Source organism: Mustela putorius, unplaced genomic scaffold (genome assembly GCF_011764305.1).
Source record: "Mustela putorius furo isolate JIRA1106 unplaced genomic scaffold, ASM1176430v1.1 tig00000827_pilon_pilon_pilon, whole genome shotgun sequence".
Lineage (NCBI taxonomy): Eukaryota > Metazoa > Chordata > Mammalia > Carnivora > Mustelidae > Mustela > Mustela putorius.
In genome coordinates, this window is record NW_025421489.1 from 4,897,249 (window position 1) to 4,921,886 (window position 24,638).

At 35.5% G+C, this 24,638-nt stretch overlaps 1 protein-coding gene across 1 annotated transcript in view; it reads left to right on the forward strand.

The window, feature by feature from the left end:
• DNAJC1 (DnaJ heat shock protein family (Hsp40) member C1) overlaps positions 1 to 24,638 on the forward strand; it is a 230,965-nt gene that overhangs the window by 94,280 nt on the left and 112,047 nt on the right. Inside the window, exons 7-8 of the mRNA XM_004757596.3 lie at positions 2,751 to 2,841; positions 20,920 to 21,083. Of these exons, the coding sequence (XP_004757653.1) occupies positions 2,751 to 2,841; positions 20,920 to 21,083 (255 nt within the window). The remainder of the gene's footprint in view (positions 1 to 2,750; positions 2,842 to 20,919; positions 21,084 to 24,638) is intronic.

Below are 24,638 nucleotides of genomic sequence, written 5' to 3' on the forward strand. Positions count from 1 at the left end.
TAAGGTGATTAGGTCCATAGTGATCCTCAGATAAGTATGATTTTGGATCAGATGGGTAATTTCAAAAAGGAATTTTATTGGACTTCTGTGTTGTAGCAGGAAGGACCACATTAACAGAGAAATACTCAGATTTGGTAGGACCAGGAGGAAGAGGCTGCTCTTACCTAATGAAAGATTTTTGCGTGGATGGGGTGCAGATAAAGAAAGTCATGAAAGCAAGAAGATAACAGGAGTCTGCAGGAGGAGTTTTGGTGAAGTGTGAAGCAAAAAAAACTGTTTGTGGTGCAGAGTAAGGTTTTTGGTAAAAGGTTGAAGTTATAATCAAAATAGGTAACATATAGAAAGCCTGTGTGTTAGATGTTATTCTAAGTGTTTCCCGTCTATCAGCACTTTGGTCTTTACAATAGCCCTGTGATTATCCCCATTCCTGAATGAGATGATTCACCCAAAACTAAGTGTAGTAACTTGCTGAATGTTATATAGGCTTTAAGATGGCAGAGCTGAGACCTTAATTCAGGTAGTCTGGCTCCCAATTCTGTCCTCTTAATCACTGTATTTTATCTCACTATATGATATTGTGATGGTTGATTTCAACCTGCCTTCTTTCACGTCTCATGAATAACTTCTCTGTGACCTTTTTTCTTGCATGCTGCCACCTTTCCTACTCCCTTCAAGGGCCCAGTGCCTTCCCAACCTTTTCTTTTTCCTACTATTAAAAACTGCCTGCAAAGAAGCTAATAAGCTCATTCACTCATTCACATCAAGCAATCAATAACTGATAGGACTTAAGGAAAATAATAGTATTGCAGGGTTAAGTTTTTAGGGGTACAGGGAATGTAAAGGGGCCATAAATCCTTAACCCAACAGTTAGGAGGATAAGTATGTTGCATGCATGATTTTTCTATACCCTTCAAATGATAACATTGCTTCGTTGACCCAAGGCTTATGGAATCCTTGTGGTAGAAATGAGGTAGGAACATAAAAGTGAGAATAGGAGAATAAGAGCTAAATCTTTATTACATTGACCCAGTGATTTTAGAAATGCCTATTATTTACCTAATTCACTGTCAAGTGGAAGAGTTCTGATATAACTCCAAAAGATACAGACTCTAAGAAAAGCTGTAACTCCTAGACAGTCATAGATGAAAAGAGAAAATTCCATTCTAGGGTTTAAGTGTTCATGTATTTCCATTTGAATCAAGATAGAGCCAAGAATTGATTTTGTTCCTTTATTTCCTTGAAAAATAAAACTCTCTCAAATGAGTCTATGATTTATCTGCCCTAGGGATCTTAAAATCTGGGAATGTTACCCTAGAGTTATCCTTGATACCTCTTTTTTTCTTATTCCACATCAATCATCAAGCCTTTTCATTTCTTTCTTGACAAGATTTCTCATATATTTTGATCTAGTTCAGTTCAATGAATATTGTGTACATGCTTTATGCCAGATACTGTGCTCTGGTCATACAAGTACCCCTCTCTCAAATTTCTCATTTTCTAGGAGAGAATATATAGCATGATACAAGCAATCCTAGAAGTGAGCTTAAATACAAAAGCAGTAAGCAGTGGAAAATTACTCTGCCAGGGAAGATCAGAAAAATTTGCAAAGGAGGTGATACTTGGGTAGAGTTTTCAAGGATGAATAGGAATTCATCAGAATAATGGCAGGGCAGCATTTTGCCCTCGTTAGAGGGCAAAGCATAGGCGAAGACATTTTAAAAAACCACCATGTGGCCTGGCAGCTACAAGAATCTTGCTATATAATGGATGAAGTTTGAATCAAGAGGTAGTGGAAAATGACCTATTCTGTTTTTCTCCATGTCGGGATCTTCATATGGCTAGAGCATCAACTTGTTTATTTCCATGCTTGTGATTATTGAGGCCCTAGTCTTTTTTCATTACTCTGGTAGAGTCTTACCTGGGTGCCACTCCTTGAGACTTTAGCCCTCTATTTTGACACCTAAGTATTTGTCCTCAATCCCCAACATTCCATGATAGGAACTAATCTCTAAGTGTGGAGGAAGGAGGAATGACAACTTCACTTGTATCTATATGATCATATAGGTTTCATAATCAGATTTGCATATAATAATTTTGAAAATCTTTTAAAGTTAAGGGACTAATATAAAAATAGTGTTATTACTTTGTTGGTCACAGTAATACAATTTACTGTACCAAATAATTCAGTTTAACAAGTGTGTTTTTCTGCTTTTTGTCCATGTAGTGGCACAATACTGAGAAAATAAACAGTGGTGGAAAACAGGAAGCAGAATCCTCTCTTCCATAACTGAGAAAAAAGACTTTACTTATATTTATACTTCTGGGGGTGCCTGGGTGGCTCAGTCATTTAAGCAGCTGCCTTCAGCTCAGGTCATGATCCCAGAGTCCTTGGGATTGAGCCTCATGTTGGGCTCCCTGCTAGGCAGAGAGCCTGATTCTCGCATCTCCCCCTGTATGCCACTCTGCCTATGTGTGCTCACTCTCTCTTTCACTCTCTCTCTTTCTCTCTGTCAAAAAATAAATAAATCTTTAAAAAATTTATATTTTTGCAATTACTGGCCTTAATAAATAAGCTAAGAGATAAAAATCATAAACATTTCCTTAGTTTCTTCTGTTAATCATAAAATTTAAAAACAAGCAAAGGAAGATGCTTGTTAAATGAATATACTGCTTTAAAATGAAATCATGTGGTAAATAATGACAAAAGAAACTGATTTTCATATTAATTTGTTTGTAACTTCTTTCCTAAGGATGCTGGGGAGTTTTATGCTAAATATAAAGAAACAAGATTGAAGAAAAAGGAAGATGCGTTGACTAGAGCTGAACTTGAAACACTTCAAAGTGAGTTTTAAACATTGTCTTGGTTGTGTTAACAATATCATATGAAACTGATTTTTTAAATTTGGATTTTTCCCTTAAAATAGCAGTAACTAAATGTTGTGTGCTTTCTTTACCATCCTCTGAATAGAGTTACTTCTTTATTGTATGTGGAAAATACTATATTAGTAATTACTGAACCACCCATGGTTCAGTATCAGAGGAGAGATAAAACCAGCTTAGGGTCATAGAGTTTCTCAGATCTAGGAGGCATCCAAAATCCAGAAAGTCCTAAAATACTCCAGTGCTTTCACTGTCGTTGATATTCAGCACCAAGTCTGCCCAGCTCATCCCTCAGTTTGCTGTAAAACAGTAGTAAATGGGAAACCTGAAAATATTAAGGATTTTTGCTTTCAAAGTCTTTGTTTCATGAATATATTGTTAAAACAAGAAAACCCGTGACTAAATTATCAATATGTTGAAAAGAAGTTTTCTCTTGAACATGAAAGTCATTTTTTGCTGATTTTAGGAAAAGTTGAATATACAGTTAAAGAAGGCATTTCCCCAGCCCTGGTCTTCTGGTCTGATTTTGCCATACCTACATCTTCCCCACATCTATACACCCTTCCCTTTACTTTGCTCTATTTTTATTCAGAGCATTTAACACTACTTGACATTAATTTATTTGTTAATTTACCATCTGGTTCTCCCAATAGAATGTAAGTTCTGGAAGGGTAGGGACTGTTTCGTTCACTGCTCTGTCTATCCAAATACGTTAAACAGACCCTGCCATATAATAGGAGGTCCACAGTAAATACTTGTTGACGGAATTTGTGGAAGTGAAATCTCTATTCTTTTAAAAATTCCAGTGTGAGTATTTGGGGTTCAGACTTCCTTTCCCTCTACCTACCTGTGTTCAGAAAGAAGAGCATGGTATTGGGGTGCCTGGATGGCTCAGTTGGTGAAGCATCTGCCTTCAGCTCAGGTCATGATCTCAGAATCCTGAGATTGAGCACCATAGAGCCAAGTTTCCTGTGGAATCTCCCTCTCCCTCTCCATCTGCCCCTCCCCTCCCCCTGCTTCTTCTCTCTCTCTCAAATAAATAAAATCTTTAAAATAAAAAAAATTTTTTTCTAAAGAACTGTACAGTGTCATGATACCAATCTGGGCACAGGAAACAACACAACAATAATTAATAACTGGTCACCCCACACCTATAAATGTACACACTTGCACAGCACACATAGTGTTACAAAACAGCCCGAGTGCTTTTGAGGAGGGTGTACAGTAAAAGCTGTTCCTGCAGCCCAAACTAAACTACTAATAGCCTACCCTTGACCAGGAGTCTTACCTTGAACTCAATTGATTTAACACGTATTTTGTATGTTTTATATATTATATGCTGTATTCTTACAATAACGTAAGCTAGAGAAGAGAAAATGTTGTTAAGAAAATCATAAGGTGGGGCACCTGGGTGGCTCAGTGGGTTAAGCCGCTGCCTTCGGCTCAGGTCATGATCTCAGGGTCCTGGGATCGAGCCCCACATCGGGCTCTCTGCTCAGCAGGGAGCCTGCTTCCCTCTCTCTGCCTGCCTCTCTGTCTACTGTGATCTCTCTCTGTTAAATAAATAAATAAAATCTTAAAAAAAAAAAAAAAGAAAATCATAAGGTACAGAAAATACTTTTATAGCGCTGTACAGTATATACTGAAAACAGTCTGCATATAAGTGGGCCCACACAGTCCAAACCTGCATTATTTAGGATTCAACTGTATTTAGCCGAAGCAAACTGGAAGAAAGCAGCTGTGGCATTAGAATAGTAAGCGTCCAGTTGACACTTAATATATAGAAAAATGATGATAACTATTTCCCTTCAGAAGGTCCCTGTTTTCTGCCTTTACCCTGGCATCAGACAATGGTATAAGGAGAGAGAAGAAAATTCATGTTCTCTCCAAATCCGAAGAGTACATTTAGGTAGTGTCAAAGTGTGCCTTTGAGTATTTTAATTTCCTATGTGTCAAAAAAACATGATGGGCTTGATGATCCAGTATTAGTTTTCTGCTCTCACAAATGGCCACAAATTAAATGGCTTAAACAGAAATTTATTATCTCACAGTTGTGTAAGTCAGAAGTCCAGCATGGGTCTCACTGGGCTAAAATGAAGGTTCACCAAGTAGGGCTGTGTTCTTCTTCCAGCTTTTAGAGGCCCCCCCGTATTCCTTGGATCATAGCCTTCTTCCTCTATCTTCAAAGGCACATGTGTGATGTCTGACTTTTCTTCTGTAGTCACATCTTTCTCTCACAATAACTGGGAAGAGTTCTCTGTTTTTAAGGACCCATGTGATTAGATTGGCAAATTTGGATAATTCAGGATAATCTCCCATCTCAGGATGCTCAACCTTAATCACATCTGCAAAGTTTCTTTTGACATATAAGGTAAAATATTGCCAGATTCCAGAAATAGAATGTGGACATCTTTAAGGACCCATTTTTCTCCCTGTTATAATCCCTCGGGTGTCTGGGCAGCTTTAGAACAGGGCAGTTTCTTTTTCATCTTTATGTCTGCAGCATTGACTATGGTGTCCTGGCAGATAATAAATGGCTATATTAGATGAATATGTGAATTAATGTAATCCATAAATATTAATGAGCATCTATCCTGTATACAACACTCCTTCAAGGAGCACATAATTTAATTCAAAAAGTTTCAACAGTTATAAATACTAAATAATAATCAGGGGTGCCTGGGTGGCTCAGTCAGTTCAGCATCCACCTCTTGGTTTCAGCTCAGGTCATGATCTCACGGTCCTGGGTTAGAGCTCCAAGCTGGACTCCACACTCAGTGGGGAGTCTGTTTCCCCTCTCCCTCTGCTCCTCCCCCTGCTTGCTCTCTCTCTCTCAAATAAATAAATAATAATAATAATATTCAAGTCAACTACATTATTTTTTAAAGCAGATTTCTGTTAAGAGGGGAGAGTTTAGGATAATAGAGGATTCCATATGAAGGTTGAGGGGGAGGGATGGAAAAATGATTGTATTATTGTTATATTAAATCTAAAATTGAAACAGAAGCTTATGTTCTAGCAATTGTTGAGATAGTTTTAACTATGTTGAGTAAATCAATAAGTGAAACTCTTAAGTATACTATTTATGTAATTGTTTTTAAGTACAATTGTTATATTAAATTCTTATAAGCTTTTTAAGACAAGTCAGAAAGGGGGAAATCACATTTATAAGAAAAGAGAAAAATATCAAGCTAATCCAAAATTTACCTGTAGAGTCAAGGTGAATATATATTTTATGGCTTTTGTAGACATAGTTTACCATTTTGTGTAGCTTTTGTAACAAACCACTTAATTGTTATAATTTTGGCATATGTATTAGAATTCTGTAATAATGGGTTTAGTATGTATACTGCAACTTAGAAAATAAGGGTTAGACATAAAATATTTATCACAATGTAAGACATTTATCACATGTAAAAATTCCTTTTAAAGTTTGTGGCCATTTTCACAAAATCACTCGAAGATTTTTGTTTGAAGCATTTGATAGAAATTTTCAAACAGATTAGTAATTCTCACTTTGTTGTTATTGCCTAATAAAGATGATGATGCAAAGAAAAACATTTTCAAATATGTAAATACCTGAAAACTGTTTACCAGTAAAAATATATAGTAATCTTTTAAAAGTTTTGAAAATTCATCACTAATTTATCAGTTTTTAAAATTCAAAATAGAAAAAGTAAATACCAGAAAGCATATTAAAAATAATACTCATACCAGCCATGAGTAATAAGACTTCTAATGCTCATGTTTTTTATATAAGTAGTGTATATTAGGGAAAGGTGATGGTATCAACATTAAAAACGTTAAAGAGCAGTCACATTATTAATAATGTCAGAAACTGTCATGTATTTTTTAATGTAGTCTCTAAGGGTTTACATGCAAAGAATCTTTTAATTAATTTTGTTAACTTCATTACAGTGTTCTGTATTGTATACTTTAGAATTAATATATAAAGACCCCAAATCCCCCAGTGTGCATTTCATTTGCCCCTATCCTTCTTAATTTTAAAGACCATCATTGGAATACTGAGTTCATAATAACATTTCCATCTGCTTAATTGAGTAAATGCATCTCATGCAGATTAGTGGTAGCTATTTTATGCTGCCTGTTTTTCATGACCTAATTGTTAATCTGCCCTCAAGTCTATGTACTCCACCGCTGAGATGGTGCAGTATCCTCAGAGGGCTGTGCCAGAGTATACACTGAGTAAGGTGTAGTGGTCTTCTTAAAATGGCAAATGTTGTACAGCCATCACATTGCAATGTCTTGTAAAGCTGAAACTTTGTACGCATTGAACAGTGACTCCCCCTTCTCGCCTCCCTCCCAGCCCCAGGCAACCACCACTCTGCTTTCTGTCTCTATGATTCTGACTACTTTAAGTGTCTCATGTAAGGATGATCATACAATATTTGTCTTTTGTGACTAGCTCATTTCACTTAGCATAATGTCCTCAAGGTTCATCCACGTTATGGCATGTGTCAGAATTTCCGTCTCTTTTAAGACTAACTATTATACCATTGTATGTGTATACCATATTTTGCTTATCCATTTGAATACCTTTCAAGGGATACTTGGGTTGCTTTTACTTTTTAGCTATTGTGAATAATTCTGCTATGAACATGGGTATACACAGGACGGTTTGAGTCCCTGGTTTCAGTTCTTTTGGTATATACACAGAGTTGGAATTACTGGATCTTACTGTAATTCTGTTTTTAATATTTTTTAAGTAGGCTCCATGACCAGTGTGGAGCCCAACATGGGGCTCAAGCTCACAACCCTGAGATAGACATGCGCTGAGTTCAAGAGTCAGATGCTTAACTGACTGAGCAACCCAGGCACCCCAATTCTATTTTTAATTTTTTGAGAAAGCAACATACTGTTTTCCATAACAGCTGTATCATTTTACGTTCCCACCAACAGTGCAAAATGGCTCCAGTTTCCTCACATCTTTGCCAACACTAATTTTCCGTGTTTTTTTTTTTAATTGTAGCCATGCTAATGGGTGTTCCTTTGGAGAAGTGTCTATTCAGCTCCTGTACTCAGTTTTTAATTGGATTATTTTTTGTTAAGTTTTAGGAGTTCTCTATATATTCTGGATATTAGCCCTTATCAAATATATGATTTACAAATATTTTCTCCCATTTTGTGGGTTGCCTTTTTTCTCAGTTGACATTGTCTTTTGATGCACAGAATTTTTAAATTTTCCTTTAGTCTAATTTGTCGGTTTTCTCTTCTGTTGTCTGTGCCTTTGTTGTCATATCAAAGAAATCATTGCCAAATCCAGTGTCATTTAGCTTTTGCCCTTTTTTTTTTCCAAAGAGTTTTATAGTTTAAGGTCTTACATTTAGATCTTTAATCCATTTGGACTTTATTTCATAGTGGGTAAGGGTCCAACTTCATTATTTTGTATGTGGTTATCTAGTTTTCCCAGCATCGTTTGTTGAATTATTATTTTATTTAAATTTTTACTTTGAAATAGTTATAGATTCATAGTTGCAAAAATAGCATAGAGAGTGTCCTATGTGTCTTCCTGAAAACCAAGAACTTGACATTAATACAAAATGTATATATAATTCTCTACCTTATCACAAGTGTGTATTTACGTTACTACTATCCCATTCTGTCACTACCCCTTTATGATCATACCCATATCCTCCCGTTCTCCCATTATCCCTAATATCTGGCAACTACTAATTTATTTTTCATCTATCTAATTTTGTCATTTTGCCTATACGATTTAAAGAATATGATTTTGAGAATCATACACTATTCAACCTTTGAGATCGGCTTTTTTTCACTCAGTTGTTCCATGTATCAATAGTTCGTTGCTATTTATTCTGTGTAAGGTTTTACCATAATTTGTTTGACCATTCACCAATTATAGTTGGTTGTTTACAGTTTTTGACTGTTACAAATAAAGCTGCTGAATGGTCAGGTGTACGTTTTTTTGTGAACTTAGTCTTTATTTATGTGGGATAAATGCCCAGAAGGCAATTGCTGGGCCATAGGACAGGTTTATGTTTAGAGTTTTAAGAAACTGCCAGATTATTTTCCAGAGTGCCTATATAACTTTTTACATTTCTACTAGTAAGGTCTGAGAGATCTAGTCTCTGTACCTTTTATCAGCACTTGGGATTCTCAGTGTTTTTTATTTTCTAATACATTCTAATACATTTGTGAGAGAGCTCATCATGATCTTAATTTGCATTTCCTTAATGGCCAGTGATGTTGAAACACTCGTGTGCTGACTTGCCATCTGTGTGTACTCTACAGTTTATGCCTTTGGCCTATTTTTGAATTGGATTTTTTTTTTTTAACTGTTGAGTCTGAGAGTCCTTTATATAATCTAGATATGATTTCTTTTTCAGATATGTGGTTTACAAATATTTTCTTCCAATCCGTAGCTTTTCATCTTCTTAATAGTCATTTACAGAACAAAAACTTTTATGATGAAGTCCAATTTATTGTTGCTATTTTTTAGATGATGCTTTTTATGTTATTTAAAAAAACTCTTCCCAAGCCCTATTCTAAATATTTTCACCCTTATTTTCTTCTAAAAATTTTATATTTTACATTTAAATCTATGATCCCTTTTGATCTAACTTTCTCTAAGGTGTGAGGTTTAGGTTCAAGTTTAGTTTTTTGCTTATGGATGTATAGCCAGTTTTGCCAACTGTTTTTTTAAACCATTCTTCAAAAAGTGAATTGCTTTTGCACCTTTTGTCAAAAAATCACTTGCCCTTGCTTGCATGGGGTTCTTTCTAAGCTCTCCATTCTGTACCATTCATCTACATTTCTCCTCCTCTGCCAATATGACAGTCTTGATTATTGTGGCTCTACAGTAAGTCTTAAAGTCAGGTAGAGTGATTCTTTCCACTTTCCTATCCTTTTTCAACATGTTTTAGCTCTTCTAGTTCCTTTGCTTTATATATAAATTTGAGGATAATCTTATGCATATCTACCAAAAATCTTGTTAAAATTTTGATAGGAATTATGTTAAACTTGTATGTCAGTTTGGAGAGAATTAATATTTTCTAATGGAGTCCTTTAATCTATGAACACCATCTGCTCTTCATCTGTTTATATTTTCTTTGATCTCTCTCTTTGGTGTTTTGTGGTTTTTAGCATACAGATCCTGTACATATCTTGTTAGATTTATATCTAAGTATTTCTCTTTTTATTTTGAGTGATTATACATGGTATTGGGTTTTTAATTTCAATTTCCATATGTTCACTGCAAATAAAGAAATGCAGTTGGTTTTTATATGTAGGTATGTATCTTGCAGTCTTGCTAGATTAACTTGTTAAATACAAGAGTTTTTATGAGATTCCTTGAATTTTCTATGTGGATAATCAGGTCATATGACAATAGGGATAGTTTTTTTCTCTTCCTTTTCAACCTATATGCATTTTATTACCTTTTCATTTCTTATTTTGCTAGCTATATCTTCCAGAACTATGTTACTGAGAGTGGTGAGAGAGGACATGCTTCCTTTGTTTCCAACCTTGGGTAGAAAGCATTTAGCACTTTACCATGAAGTACGTAAACTGTAGGGGTTTTGTGTTAGATGCTCTATATGAAACTGAGGAAATCTCACTCTGTTCCTAGTTTTCTAAGCTTTTATCATGACTAGGTGTTGAATTTTGTTAATTTTTTGTGTCAGTTAATATCATGTGATATTTCTTTGCTTATTAATTTGGTGGATTATATTGATTGGATTTTGAGTATTGAACTAGATTTGCATCCCTGCAGTAAGTAGCCATAGTGTGTAATTCTTTTTCTATATTGCTAAATTCTATTTGCTGATATTCTGCTAAAGATTTTTGTACCTATATGAGAGATATTGGTCTCTAGTTTTTCCTTTTTGTACTGTCTTTGTATGATTTTGGTATTAGAGTAGTATTAACATCATGTAAGGGATTAGGAAGCATTCTCCCTTCTATTTTCTGAAAGAGACTATGTTGAATTGGTGTTAATTCTGTAAACATTTGATAGAATTCTCTGGTGGGACCATTTAAGACTGGATATTTCTATTTTAGGAGTTTTAAAATTATGAATTAAACCCCTTTGTTTTTACAGGGTTTACTCAAATATTTCTTTTATGTATCTGTTTTATGGGTGAGTTGGGGTAGTTTGTATTTTTCAAGATGGAATTGGTCAATTCCATCTAAATTGTCAAATTTATGTGTGTATAGTTTCTTTTTTTTTTTTTTTTTTTTTGGGGGGTTTTTATTTATTTATTTATTTATTTTTTAATTTTTTTTTTTAATTTTTTATTTTTTATAAACATATATTTTTATCCCCAGGGGTACAGGTCTGTGAATCACCAGGTTTACACACTTCACAGCACTCACCAAATCACATACCCTCCCCAATGTCTATAATCCCACCCCCTTCTCCCAAACCCCCTCCCCCTGGCAACCCTCAGTTTGTTTTGTGAGATTAAGAGTCACTTATGGTTTGTCTCCCTCCCAATCCCATCTTGTTTCATTTATTCTTCTTCTACCCACTTAAGCCTCCATGTTGCATCACCACTTCCTCATATCAGGGAGATCATTCCTAATTTATCCCTTTGATGTCTGCATGTCTTGTAGTGATTTCTCCTGTTTCAGTACGAATACTGGTAACTTCTCTCTTTTTTTTTCCTTCTCAGTTTTGCCAGATGTTTGTCAATTTTATTGATCTTTTCAAACAGCTTATTCTTTGTTTCATTGATTTTTTTAATCTATTGCTTTTGTTTTCTATTTCATTTATTTCTGCTCTTATTTTTTTTACTCCTTCTGCTTTCTTGTGCTTGTTTTTTTCTTTTTAAGATTATTTATTTATTTATTTGACACAGAGAGAGAGAGATCACAAGTAGGCAGGCAGGGGTGGGAGGGAAGCAGGCTCCCTGGTGAGCAGGGAGCCTGATGCAGGGCTCTATCCCAGGACCCTGGGATCAGGACCTGAGCCGAAGGCAGAGGCTTAACCCACTGAGCCACTCAGGCACCCCTCTTGTGCTTGTTTTGATTTTGCTTGATTTTGATGTGGAAGCCTTGATTAAGGTCTTGAGGCTTTTCATCTTTCCTAAAGTAAGCTTTTAGTGCTTTAAATTCCTCTCAGCACTGTTTTGGGTGTGTCCCACATATTTTGATACAGTAGTTATTCATTTGATTCAGTTTAGTATTTTTTTCCCTTGAGACATCTTCTTTGATAACCTGGATTACTTAAGTATTTAAATATTAAGCTGTTTATTTTCTGAGTATTTGGGGATTTTCCTGTTACCTTTCTGTTAACTGAATTTTGGTTTGATTCCATTTTTGTCAGAAAACCCATTCTGTATCATCTCAGTTCATTTAAATTTGTTGAGGTGTTTCATGCTCCAAGATAGGTTCTAGCTTAGTATATATCTCATGGGCATTTGAAGAGAATGTGTATTCTGCTGTTGTTTAATGAAGTATTGTTATAGCCCCCAAGTCCCCAAGACTCTGTTCTTTTTTCCCCCCTCTGTTTTTCAGATTAGACAATTTCTTTCTTCAAGTTAACTGATTACTTTTTCTGTTCCATTTTTCTGCTGAGTTCTCAGTCATTAAATTTTTAATTTTAGTTACCACATTTTCACTTCTGATATTTCCATTTGGTTTTTCTGTATGTCTTCTGTGTCTTTGCTATTGATTTTTAATTTCTTCACTTATTTTGAGAATGTTCATTACTATCAAACCATTTTTTTATGGCTACTGTAAAATCCTAGTCAAATACTTTGGATCTCTTTTTCATCTTGTTGATTATCTTTTTCATCCAAATTGAGGTATTCTCAGTTCTTGGTATGATGAGGGACTTCCCAGGTGTCCTGAGATTGAGCCCTGAGTCGGAGTCAATGTGGGGCTTTCCTGCTCAGTGGGAGCCTGTGTCCCCTCTCCCTCTGACTCCCCCTTCCTGCTTATGCTCATGCTCTCTCTCTCTCTCACAAATAAATAAAATCTTAAAGAAAAAAATTGGGGGGGGGGCGCCTGGGTGGCTCAGTGGGTTAAGCCGCTGCCTTCGGCTCAGGTTGTGATCTCAGGGTCCTGGGATCGAGTCCCACATCAGGCTCTCTGCTCAGCAGGAAGCCTGCTTCCTCCTCTCTCTCTGCCTGCCTCCCTGCCTATTTGTGATCTCTCTCTGTCAAATAAATAAATAAAATCTTTAAAAAAAAATTGGGCATTTGGGGTATTATGTTATAATACTCTGAATATTATTTAATATTGGGGTATTATAATACTCTGAATATACTCTATCTTAGCTAATGTTCTCTGACAGTGCTCTAGCTGAACTGAAAAGGGGGAAAGTTGCTGCCCTATTACACTGTTATACTCAGGAAGTCCACGGCCTGTTTTACAGCTGAGGGAGAGGGTGCTTGTGAATCTTCTTAGGGCTGGGCAAGTGTGGGTGTTCTCGCTTACAAATAGGCCACACTGATAACACCCAACAGACATCCCCTCGCTGGGATAGGCAAGAATGCCCACTTAGAGTTCCCCGCCGAGCCTTTGCTGATGCTGTGGAGGGTTGGTCTCTTTACTCCTGGGCAGTTGTAAAAGCACTGAAAGCCTCAAGGCTTTCTCTGAAGCCACCGTGGCAGGGAGGGGAGGGATGCCTCATTACCTCTGGGTAGACAGGAAGTCTAGTTTTCCCATTAGCCTACGTTAGCCCTACCCCATCCCTGACTTTACAGAGTAAGGAGACTCTTATTATCTCTCAGCAGGAAAGTCTTTTCCACGTCCTGGTAGGGAGCTTGGGGGGTATTATTACAGTCTCACAGTGGCAGAAGTCTAGGCTTCTTGTTAGCCTTCACTGGCAAGAAAATGTTGGCCACAATTCTGTCCCTTATTTGCGTGAAGTATAAATCGGTTACTACCTAAGCTTGTCTTACTATGCAAGGAAACTGAGGGCGCTCACCACCTCGGTGTTCGTCGTGTCCGCCATACCTGGCTGGCCTGTCTTCTCTTCAAAAATCAGTCTTCCTGTGCTTGTTTTATACATAATGTTTAGGGGTTTTCCATTTTGTTAGGGGGAGGAGTATGAAAAAGTACTTTTACCCCATTTTTTTAGAATTGGAAGTTTTGAATTACTTTTTTAAAGTGATTTTTTAAATCCTTCTTTACAAAAGCATCAAACACTTGCAATTGTGATACAGTACCCCAGAATTAAATATAAACAACTACATTTACTTATTTGCTTCTTTATAACTGATTCTCTGTAAGGAGGTAAAATTACTCCTGAAGAGGTGGCTTCTAGCTTATGTACATTTTTTTCAAGCAGTACTTTAGTGTTCAAAATAAAGAAATTTAGAGAAGCTAAGTAATATGACATACTTCATAAGCAGTCAGTTCTATGACTTGTTCCCCTTTTAGGAAAAATATTTTGAAAAACAAAAGCCTGGTCTATAACTTGAGCTCATATGGTACTCTGGTGACACCATCCTAGTTTCTCAATAGTTTTATATTAGAATCACCAGTCATTTAAGTTACCAATTGTCTAATATAGTATTAGGGACTCTTTTTTTTTAAAGATTTTATTTATTTATTTGACAGACAGAGATCACAAGTAGGCAGAGAGAGAGGAAGGGGGAAGCAGGCTCCCTGCTGAGCAGAGAGCCCGATGTGGGGCTTGATCCCAGGACCCTGAGTGATCTGAGCCAAAGGCAAAGGCTTTAACCCACTGAGCCACCCAGGCACCCCAGTATTAGGGACTTTAAAAAAAAAATCACCCATCTTAAAATCCTGAAAGTACATAAAAGTATGTAAGCAATAAGAGGTAAAATATAGTAGTTAGATACCACATAATTTCTAGTTAAGGTAATTCCTTTTAAATAGAACTGTTCCCACAGTACTGTACTCTTAATGTGCGTTATTCATGGCACATACTAAATTCACAAACTTGGATGAAATGTGAGTGAATGAATAAATGATCTTACTCCTACCTTCAGAGTTTCCGTTCATCAGGCAGGCTTTTTTAATTGAAACGGAAATAAAATTCTTAGAAAATTATGCATTAATTTGTTCTTCTTTGACCTTTTCCTTTAGTTGTTTCACCTGGCCCACGTAAGCATTGTAAGACTTCTTCCTTTCTCCAAAACTCCCCTCTTTGTATCTTATGTATATTAGGATAGTAAATTTTAAATCTTGAGAATACTATGTTTTTGCACAGTTCTTTACAAGTTCTTTATATTCTAAGTACCATTCTAATCATTTTATATGCTTTAATATCATTACTCCTCATTAACAATTCATGAGATGTAGTATTACCATTATTCCCATTTTACAAAAGGACTTTAAGCAAAAGAGCTAGTAAATTGCAGAAGCTGAGTTCTAGTCCCAGATCTGTCCACAGTGAGAGCTTTTCCATTCATTCATTCATTCACTCATTCACTCATTCACTGTTTATTTAGCACCAGATGTTGTCCCAGGCACTGGGAATTCAGTAGTGAACAAAATAAGTAAGAATTTTTGCCCACATATGGGGCGCCTTGGTGGCGCAATAGGTCTGACTCTTGATTTCAGCTCAGGTTGTGATCTCTAAGTCGTGAGATCGAGCTCCTATGTAGGGTTCCACATGGACTGAGCGTGGTGTCTTTTTGAGACTTTCTCTCCCTCTTCCTTTACCTTCTCTGTCTGTCTCTCAAATAAACCTCAAAAAAAATTTTTTAAATAAAAGAATTTTGCCCATGTAGAAAGAGTCAATAGGATGAGCAGTGATAAATGCTGCAGTAAAAAGTCACAAGGAAGAGGGATGGAGAATAGATAGATAGATTGATGTGTGGCAGGCCGGCTGCAGGGACAAAGAAGACCTCAGTAATGAAAAGACATTTGAGAAAAAACCTGCAGGAGGTTAGGGAGTAAGCAAGACTGGTGAGGGAGTAGGTTTCAGTAGAGGCAACAGATGAAAGCTTTATGGGTTGTTGTTGTTGATTTTATTTATTTGTCAGAGAGAGAGTGTGTGTGCACAAGCAGGGGCAGTGAAAGGCAGAAGGAGAAGCAGGCTTCTGGCTGAGCAAGGAGCCTGATATGGGACTCGATCCCAGGACCCTGGGAGCATGTCATCCCAGGGTTCTGGGATTATGAACTGAGGTGAAGGCACATTTAACCAGCTGAGCCACCCAGGCATCCCGAAAGCTTTATGTTTTTGAGGAACAGCAGGAGGCTGGAGAGTATTAAAATGAGGTCAGATAGATGATGAATGGGGTGAGGATGGAAGGCATAAATCACTTAGAGCCTTATGCTGTGAGAACTTGGCTTTTACTCTGGAATGGCAAGTCCTAGGAAGGTTGAGCAGAGGACTGACATGATTTAATACATGTTCTAAGAAGTCTGGCTGTGAGGTTAAGAACAGACTGAAACAAGGACTTGAAACAAGGAGACCAATCAGCTGGGAGTTGTTTTAGGAATCCAGACAAGAAATGATGATGGCTTGGATCAGAGTGACAAAAGTAACAAAATGGAATTCTTATGTATTTTGAAGTTAGAGACAAGATTTCCTACTGGATTTCATACAGGATATAAGAAGGGGAAATTGTTAGCTCCAAGGTTTGGAACCCCAGGAGGTTGAAGGAATGGGAACTATATTGGAAGAAGCAGATAGAAGTGAAAGGAGTTTTATCAAGAGCTTAGTTTAGCACATAGTTCTAAATATTCTCCTTAATATTAGGAGCACATTCCTGAACAAGTCAGGATTTAATTCCCACAACTGTGCTGTGAGATTGGTAGGGCAGATATTTCGTTTTACAGGTGGAGACTTAGAGGTCAGTAATGTGAGGGAAATACTAATGTATTGACATATGACTAAAGATATAGAACCTAGTTTTTCTGACTTCTTGTTTTCTCATTTTTCTGCCACTTTTTATATTAATGACATTTCAAATCTCCTTACTATTTTGATAACTTTTCTGATATCATCTGTATTCTTATCATTCTGTATTTTAAGCATAGTGCTCAAAACTGATTAAAACTTCCTTCCTATCCTCTTCCAAGTTACATTCATTAATATCTACTGCGCTATTGTCTGTGCATTTCCAAGGAGAAATTCTCTGTGCCTGCTAGAAAAAGAAGGTAATGAGTTAAGATGTTATGACTTTGCTCAATTTGAACTCTTTTCCACTGTTTTCAAAACCATAGAGGTACAAGTGTTAATCAAGACCTAAAGAATTATCCTCAGGTTCATGGTCAAAGATCCCAAATCACTATTCAGCAAATGTGTCTTAGCATAATAAATACTTTTGCAATGTTTGACAGGAAGTGTTTGATCTAAGTAACTGACTTATTAGTTGAATTGTTTAGTGTAAGTTTCCAAATATATGAGAAGGTAGGCTACTTAGGCCAGAGTTTTTTGGTTTGTTTTTGTTTTTGTTGCTGGATCCAAACTCTGCATCATTTTGTTGACTAAGAGCATTAAATGGAAGGACCCCCTTAAAATGATATTTGACTCATTTCTCATTCCTTTGACAATCATGTTGAATAAATTTTTCTTTTGAGAGGAAACCATTTCTCTTCAGTCACTAGACACTTAAGGTATCAGTCATGGGTTTTACTTCTTTTTTGATTTGTTTATTTTGGATTTTGTTGTTTGATTTTTGTTGTTGTTTGGTTGGTTGGCTAGTTTTTGTTTCTAGCCGTTGTCAGGCTTGTTATTAAGAACCAATCTATCTTAACTTAAGGCCTATAACTTACTAAATTTCAATAAGACTTACTCTTCCAAGGGAGACAAACCATAAGAGACTCAATCTAAGGAAACAAACTGAGGGTTGCTGGAGGGGAAGGGAGTAGGTAGATGGGGTGACTGGGTGATGGGCATTGGGAGGGTATGTGTTGTAGTGAGTGCTGTGTATTGTGTAAGACTGATGAACCATAGACCTATACCCCTGAAACAAATAATACGTTACATGTTAATAAAATAAAAATAAAGACTCTTCCAGCAAAAATAGTCTTTATTTTTTTATTTAACTCAAGAATTTCCCTATAAAATTCATCATGCTGCTAAAAAAATTTCTTAGATTTGTGTTTCTTGGATGAACTATGAATAGGGATGTGTTTATAACACCAAAATTGATGATAGCTGGGCGCATACTAATTACAGAGAGTTTATTGAAACTAGAAATTTGCAGGAAAGATGAGGGTAGTTAGCAAATAGAGGTCTTTTTTCCCCTTAGACATGTTTTGAAAACACATTTTTTTTTTGAAAACACATTTTTTTAACATATGAAAGATGTTGCCAAGTGCAAAATGTTAGATGCTACATTCTCAGCCTTGTATTCGTAAAGTAGCAAGAAATCAGTGAATATTTATAAGCTGTGGGTTTATTGGTTTTAGAAATTATGTTTGAAGATTTATGTTGTATATCTTTAAATTTTGTTTTTATATTTATATCTACAACTTTGTAAAAATACATAAGTATACCTGCATATATATTATTTATTTTTTAGTGATATGTTCCTTCTCTTTTCCTTCATTGTCTCTATGCTTCTTCTTTTCTTTATCTCTACCCCCTATATACCTTGTAGGTGTTCATCTATATTTTTCTCCATGCTTTAATAATAATAATAAAATATATTTAGATGAATATGTATACACAAACATTTGTAGAGGTTTAAAGAGGCATTATTTTGTTTTGCAAATAGAGAATCTTACATGCTTTACTCCATCTTTTATTACTCAAACTCATAAAAGTCTCTGTAAGTCAACTGGTATAGCTCTACTTCAATATCTTTTGATGAAAATTTAATATTCCCTAGTATAGATGCATTCAGTCATTTTTCTTATTAATATACATTTACTAAGTTAACAGTTTTATATCTTTATGAATAACAAATAACATACAGACATACATATATAACCATGTACTTATATACAATTATATTTTAATGCTTTTAAATAGGGAATTGCTGGAGAAAAAAAATTTTTTTTTATTTTAACAGGTTCTCTTAGATCACTTTCCAAAAAGTCTGCAATATAATTCACATTTCCACCACCAGTGTAGAGATCGCCCTTTCCCTGCCAACAGTACCTTTTCTTAAGAAATTTAAAAAAAATTTCTGCCCATATGGGGGTGCCTGGGTGGCTCAGTGGGTTAAAGCCTCTGCCCTCAGCTCAGGTCATGATCTCGGGGTCCTGGGATCGAGCCCCGCATGGGGCTTTCTGCTCAGCGGGGAGCCTGCTTCCTCCTCTCTCTCTGCCTGCCTCTCCACCTACTTGTGATCTCTTTCAAATAAATAAATAAAATCTTATAAAAAAAATTTCTGCCCATATGATAGGTATAAAATTGTATCATGTTATTGATTCAAACTGCATTTCTTTAATCTTTAGAGGTTAAAGATAAACCTTTAGAGATAAAGATAAACCTTTAGAGGGTGTATCTTGTTTTTTGGCCATTTGGATTTGTTCTTTCGTGACTTTGCCCATTTTTTCTGTTGGGTGCTTATCCCCTCGTCAATTTATAGTATCTCCTTATATGTTCTGTATATCAGTCATCTGTTTGTACTTTGAATCGTACATATTCCTTTCAAATGTATTCTTTCTCTCTTGATTTGTTTATTCTGTCCTTTACCATTTCTATAGCATCTATATTTCTGTTTTAGTTAAGATTTCCTCATCCTTTAAATAGTACCTGTAGTTTTTAAGATTTATTTTTGTAAGATGTTTATTGTTTGGGTTTTTAAAGTCAAGTCTCTTATCTAACTGGAACCTATTTTTGTGTATTGTGTAAGATGATGGCCAGCTACCTTCAAATGGGTATTCAGTTGTGCCAGCATTTAAGCCTTTTCCCACTCAAAATGTTTATGGATTCTCTGTTCTAGGAATTTATCCATTTCTATGACAATATTATATTAATTTTATTACATAAGCATTAGACAATATGCAAATACACAATGGTGAAGATATGATTATAAGAAATTTGACTATAGCAATTAAGATTTAAATTGCTTTTCAATATGGACTCTAATCAAAAGGGCTTTAATGAAGAGTCCAGTTAAGAGCTCTATTGATAACTGCCTCTGATGCCATCAGATTAAATTTTGCATTTCTTAAAATATTGAAAAGATGAATGTATATACTATTTATCAAGAGCCACTTTTGAGGGGCACCTGGGTGGCTCATTTGGTTAAGCAGCTGCCTTTGGCTCGGGTCATGATTCCAGGGTTCTGGAATCGAGCCCCGCATCGGGCTCCCTGCTCAGCAGAGAGCCTGTTTCTCTCCCTCCCTCTGCCTGCAACTATGTTTACTTGTATTCTATCTCTATCTCTCTGTCAAATAAATAAATAAAAATCTTAAAAAAAAAAAGCCACTTTTACACCAAGTGGTATGTTAGGGTTACATTATTTTCCACATAGCAACTTTAGAAGATTAGGTTTAGCTTTCTTTTACAGATGAGAAAATAGACACTTATTCTAAGAGTTAAGTTACTTGCCCAATATTATGTCACTATTATGACCAGGCTTTTTTCATTGTGACAGTATGAAATGTTTCATAAAAAGTACTTTGAAAACTAAAGGTATATACAAATTGACGTGGTGGTTATATCATGATCATCCTCTCATCATTAGTATCTCTGAGTTTTATTTAAAAACAATGCAGTAGCTAAAGCACAATAAAACAGCTAGCTATTTATAGCAAAGCAATTATAATTTTTTTTAACCCCTTTCACCCATTTCTCCCATTCCCCTCACCCACCTCAGACAACCACCAATCTGTTCTCTGTATCTGTGAGCTGGGTTTTTTTGGGGGTTGGTTTGGTTTTGTTTTTTGTTTGGTTTTGTTAAGATTCCCCATATAGGAGAGATCATATGGTATTTGTCTCTCCATATCTGACTTATTTCACATAGTATAATCCCCTTGTGGTCCATCCATACTGTTGCAAATGGCAAGATTTCATTCCTTTTTATGGCTAAATTATATTCCATTGTATATAACTCTGTTTTAATGAAAGAACAGTATGTATATGTTTTTTCAAGGTATGGTGTATGAGTAGACTGTTAAAAATTCTTTTCTTTCTTAACAAATCTCATAATTGATTCTCTTAAACATTTTTAGAACAGAAGAAAGCTAAAGTAAAAAAGCCAAAACCTGAATTTCCTGTATATACACCTTTAGAAAGTGCATATATTCAGTCTTATGATCATGGAACTTCTATAGAAGAAATTGAGGAACAAATGGATGATTGGCTGGAAAACAGAAACAAAACACAGAAAAAGCAGGTAAATAAACTTTTAAAAATTTATTTTAATTGAATAAAATAGAGAAAAGTACATAAAATATAAATACACAGCTCAGTGAATTGTCATAAGGTAAACCAAGTTAACTGTTGCCAAGATCAAGAAGATCTAGAACATTGCCATTGGCCAGAAACCTCCCTCATTCTTCCTCCTGGTCTCTTTACCTTCCTTTTCTTCCACAAAGATATAACTGTCCTGACTTCTAACATCATAGATTAGTTTTACCTGCTGTTTGAAGTTTCTAAATGGAATCATCCTGTTTTAGTCCATTCAGGCTGCTATAACAAAAATATAATAGACTGGGTGGCTTAAACAACAAACATTTATTTCTCACAGTTCTGAAGACTGGGAAGTCCAAGATCAAGACGCCGGCAGATTCGGTGTCTGGTGAGGGCACTCTTCCTAATTCATAGACAGCAGTCTTCTCGCTGTGTCCTCACATGGCAGAAGAGGTGAGAGAGCTCTCTGGGGTCTCTTTTATAAGTGCACTAATCCCATTCATGAGGGCTCCACCCTCATGATCTAATCATCTCCCAAAGGCCCTACCTCCTAATATCATCACATTGGGGGTTAGGATTTCAACATATGATTTTGGGGGAACACAAACATTCAGTCCATAACACATTCCATGTGTACTCTTTTACATCTACTTTCCTCCATTTGGTATTATATTTGTAAGATTTGTCCATTGTTGTGTGTAGCAGTAGGTTGTTCATTTCATTAATGTGTCATAGTCCATTTAGAAATACAGAATTTTCTGTTGAAAATTGTGCTTTTTCCAGTTTTTGGCTACAATAAATAATTTTCATGTGAACGTTACTGTACTTTAGTATGTTTATGTGTAAATTTCTATTTTGAAGTTAAGTTGCAGTAAAGCTCAACTTTACTTCTAAAGTTTTTTAAAATGTTTTTTATCAATTTATACTTCAGCAGCAGGATATGAAAATTCCAGTTACTCTACATTCTTGCCAACACTTGGTCAAGTCTTTTATATTTTAACCATTCTGGTAGGTATATAGTGATATCTAATTATGGTTTAATTTGCATATTCTTTGACCAATAAGATGGAATGAACAATTTTTCTTATGTTTATTGGGCCCTAATAATTTCCTATGTGAAGTCTTTTCAAGTATTTTTTTTAAATTGGGTTGCGTGTGTTTTCTCATACTGATTTGTGAAGAGTTCTTTATATATTTCATAAATAGATCTTCTACACATATTTTATCCAACTCTGGCTTGCCCTTTCACTCTCTTAATGGTGTATTTTGATGACTAAAGTTATTAATTTTAATCATCATGCTTTTCCTTTCCTTTCCATATTTGATATATTTTGTGTTGTGTTTAAGAAATCTTTTCTTACCTCAAAGTCATAAAAATTCTACAAACTTTAATGTTCTGTTTTTCATAATGTCAATAGTCTGAAATTTATTTTTGTGTTTAGGGTGAAGTAATACTTAAGTATAAATTTTTTTCAAAATTTTTTCCAAAGCAGTTGGCTCACTTAATGAAAATACTGCCTCTTACAGCTCTACAAATACCATCTTTATTTAAAACAAGTGTTCATAACTGTGTGGGTCTGTTTTCAGGCTTTCTACTTAGAAAGTCTTACAAGACTCTCTTAGTCTTGTGCATCTTGTGCCAATACCGTACATCATAATTTGCTGTAGCTTTATAATAAGAACGTGGTGCAATAACTCTTCAGCTCATTTTTCCTTCTGTAAGATTACTACTTTATGTTTTCATATAAATTTTCAAAGTAGCTTGTCATTTTCCACAAATTACTCAGCTGAAGTACTCAATTTAGAGTATATTGAATATATGTAGGTCAGTTTTAGAAGAATTGATACCGAGACAGCATTGGTTCTAAAAACCATGAATAAATCTAAAATATTTTTTGATTCTGTGTTACAACTTTTTGTGTGCAAATATTGCATATTTTTTCCTTGGATTTATTCCTGGGTTTTTAGTGTTTTTAGATGACACCATAAATGATATTGCTTCTAAATTTCACTTTCTAATTCTATTTCGTATATACAAATATAATTGATTTTTCTATAATTGCCTTATATCCAGCCACCTTGCTAAGCTTATTTTTCAGTTCTATTTATCTGTATATTATACATTTCTTTTGTACTAATTAGGATCTCAATACATGTAGAATAGAAGTGATTATACCAAGTATCCTTGTTTCATTTTCAATCTCAAAAACTTACAGCATTGTGTGTTGAAAATGTTCTCAAATTAGGTAGTTGCACAACATAGTGCAACTATTTATGGACTACTATTTCATCATTGAAATTATTTCTTAAAATTGTATTATTTCATTATTAAATATGATGTATGTTGCCAGCTTTTTATAGAATTTTTTTAAAGATTTTATTAAGTAAATCTTAAGTAGGCAGAGAGGCAGGCAGAGAGAGAGAGAGAGAGAGAGAGGAGGAAGCAGGCTCCCTGCTGAGCAGAGAGCCCGATGTGGGGCTCGATCCCAGGACCCTGGGATCATGACCTGAGCCAAAGGCAGAGGAGGTCCTAACCCACTGAGCCACCCAGGCGCCCCTACAATTTTTTTATTGAGATATATTTCACATAACAAAATTCACCATTTAAAAATCACATACATTTTAGTGGTTTTAGTCTTTTCACTATGTTGTGCAACTACCTAATTTGAGAACATTTTCAACACACCAAAAAAAGTAAAATAACCCTCTACCTGTTAGCAGTAAGTTCCAGTTCTCAACCTCTGCTTCTATGACAACCACTGATCTACTTTCCGTCCCTGTGGATTTACCTATTATAGACATTTCATGTAATTACAATCATGCAATATGTTTTCAAGGTTCATCCATGCTGTAGCATTTAACAGTGATGATGGTGCAGTTTTTATTTCTTTATTCCTTTGTATGGGACATATTGTCTTTTTTTCCTTTGCTGGCCTTGTAATTTTTGTTGTTTTTATTGAAGACCAGATATTATGAATATTATAACTTGGCAACTCTAGAAACCAGATTCTCTCTCCTTTCTAGGTTTTGTTGTTATTTGGTCTAATTGTAGTTGTTTGTTTAGTACTTTTTTAAACTCATTTTATGAAGTCTGTATTTTTTGTCATGTGTGGCCACTGAAATCTCTGTTTCATTAGCTTAGTGACAGAGTTTCCTTAAATGTCTAGAGCCCAAAATTCTTACAGTCCATGCAAAGTTTATATGTAGGTATTGGAGATGCCTTCCATATTCAACCTTGGTTATGGAAGGCTGTAAACCAACCCTGCTTTTGCCTTTACTTTGTGTTTCCAAAGACACTCAAGGTCATCAGTTAGTGAGAACTTTGTCATTTTCATGTCTTCTTTGAGCATTCTCACAGCACTGAGCATGCACATAGACTTCTAGATTCCCCGGGATGTCAGAGCATCCCATTCCTCAGCTTTCCTCCCAAGCTTTTTAGTTAATCTGTTGTTTTCCCAACAATTTTCTGTCACCTCGGTCAGCAGTGGCTAAGATATTAGCCTGTAAAAGTTTTCAGCAAATGCCTGTAGGGAAGCAG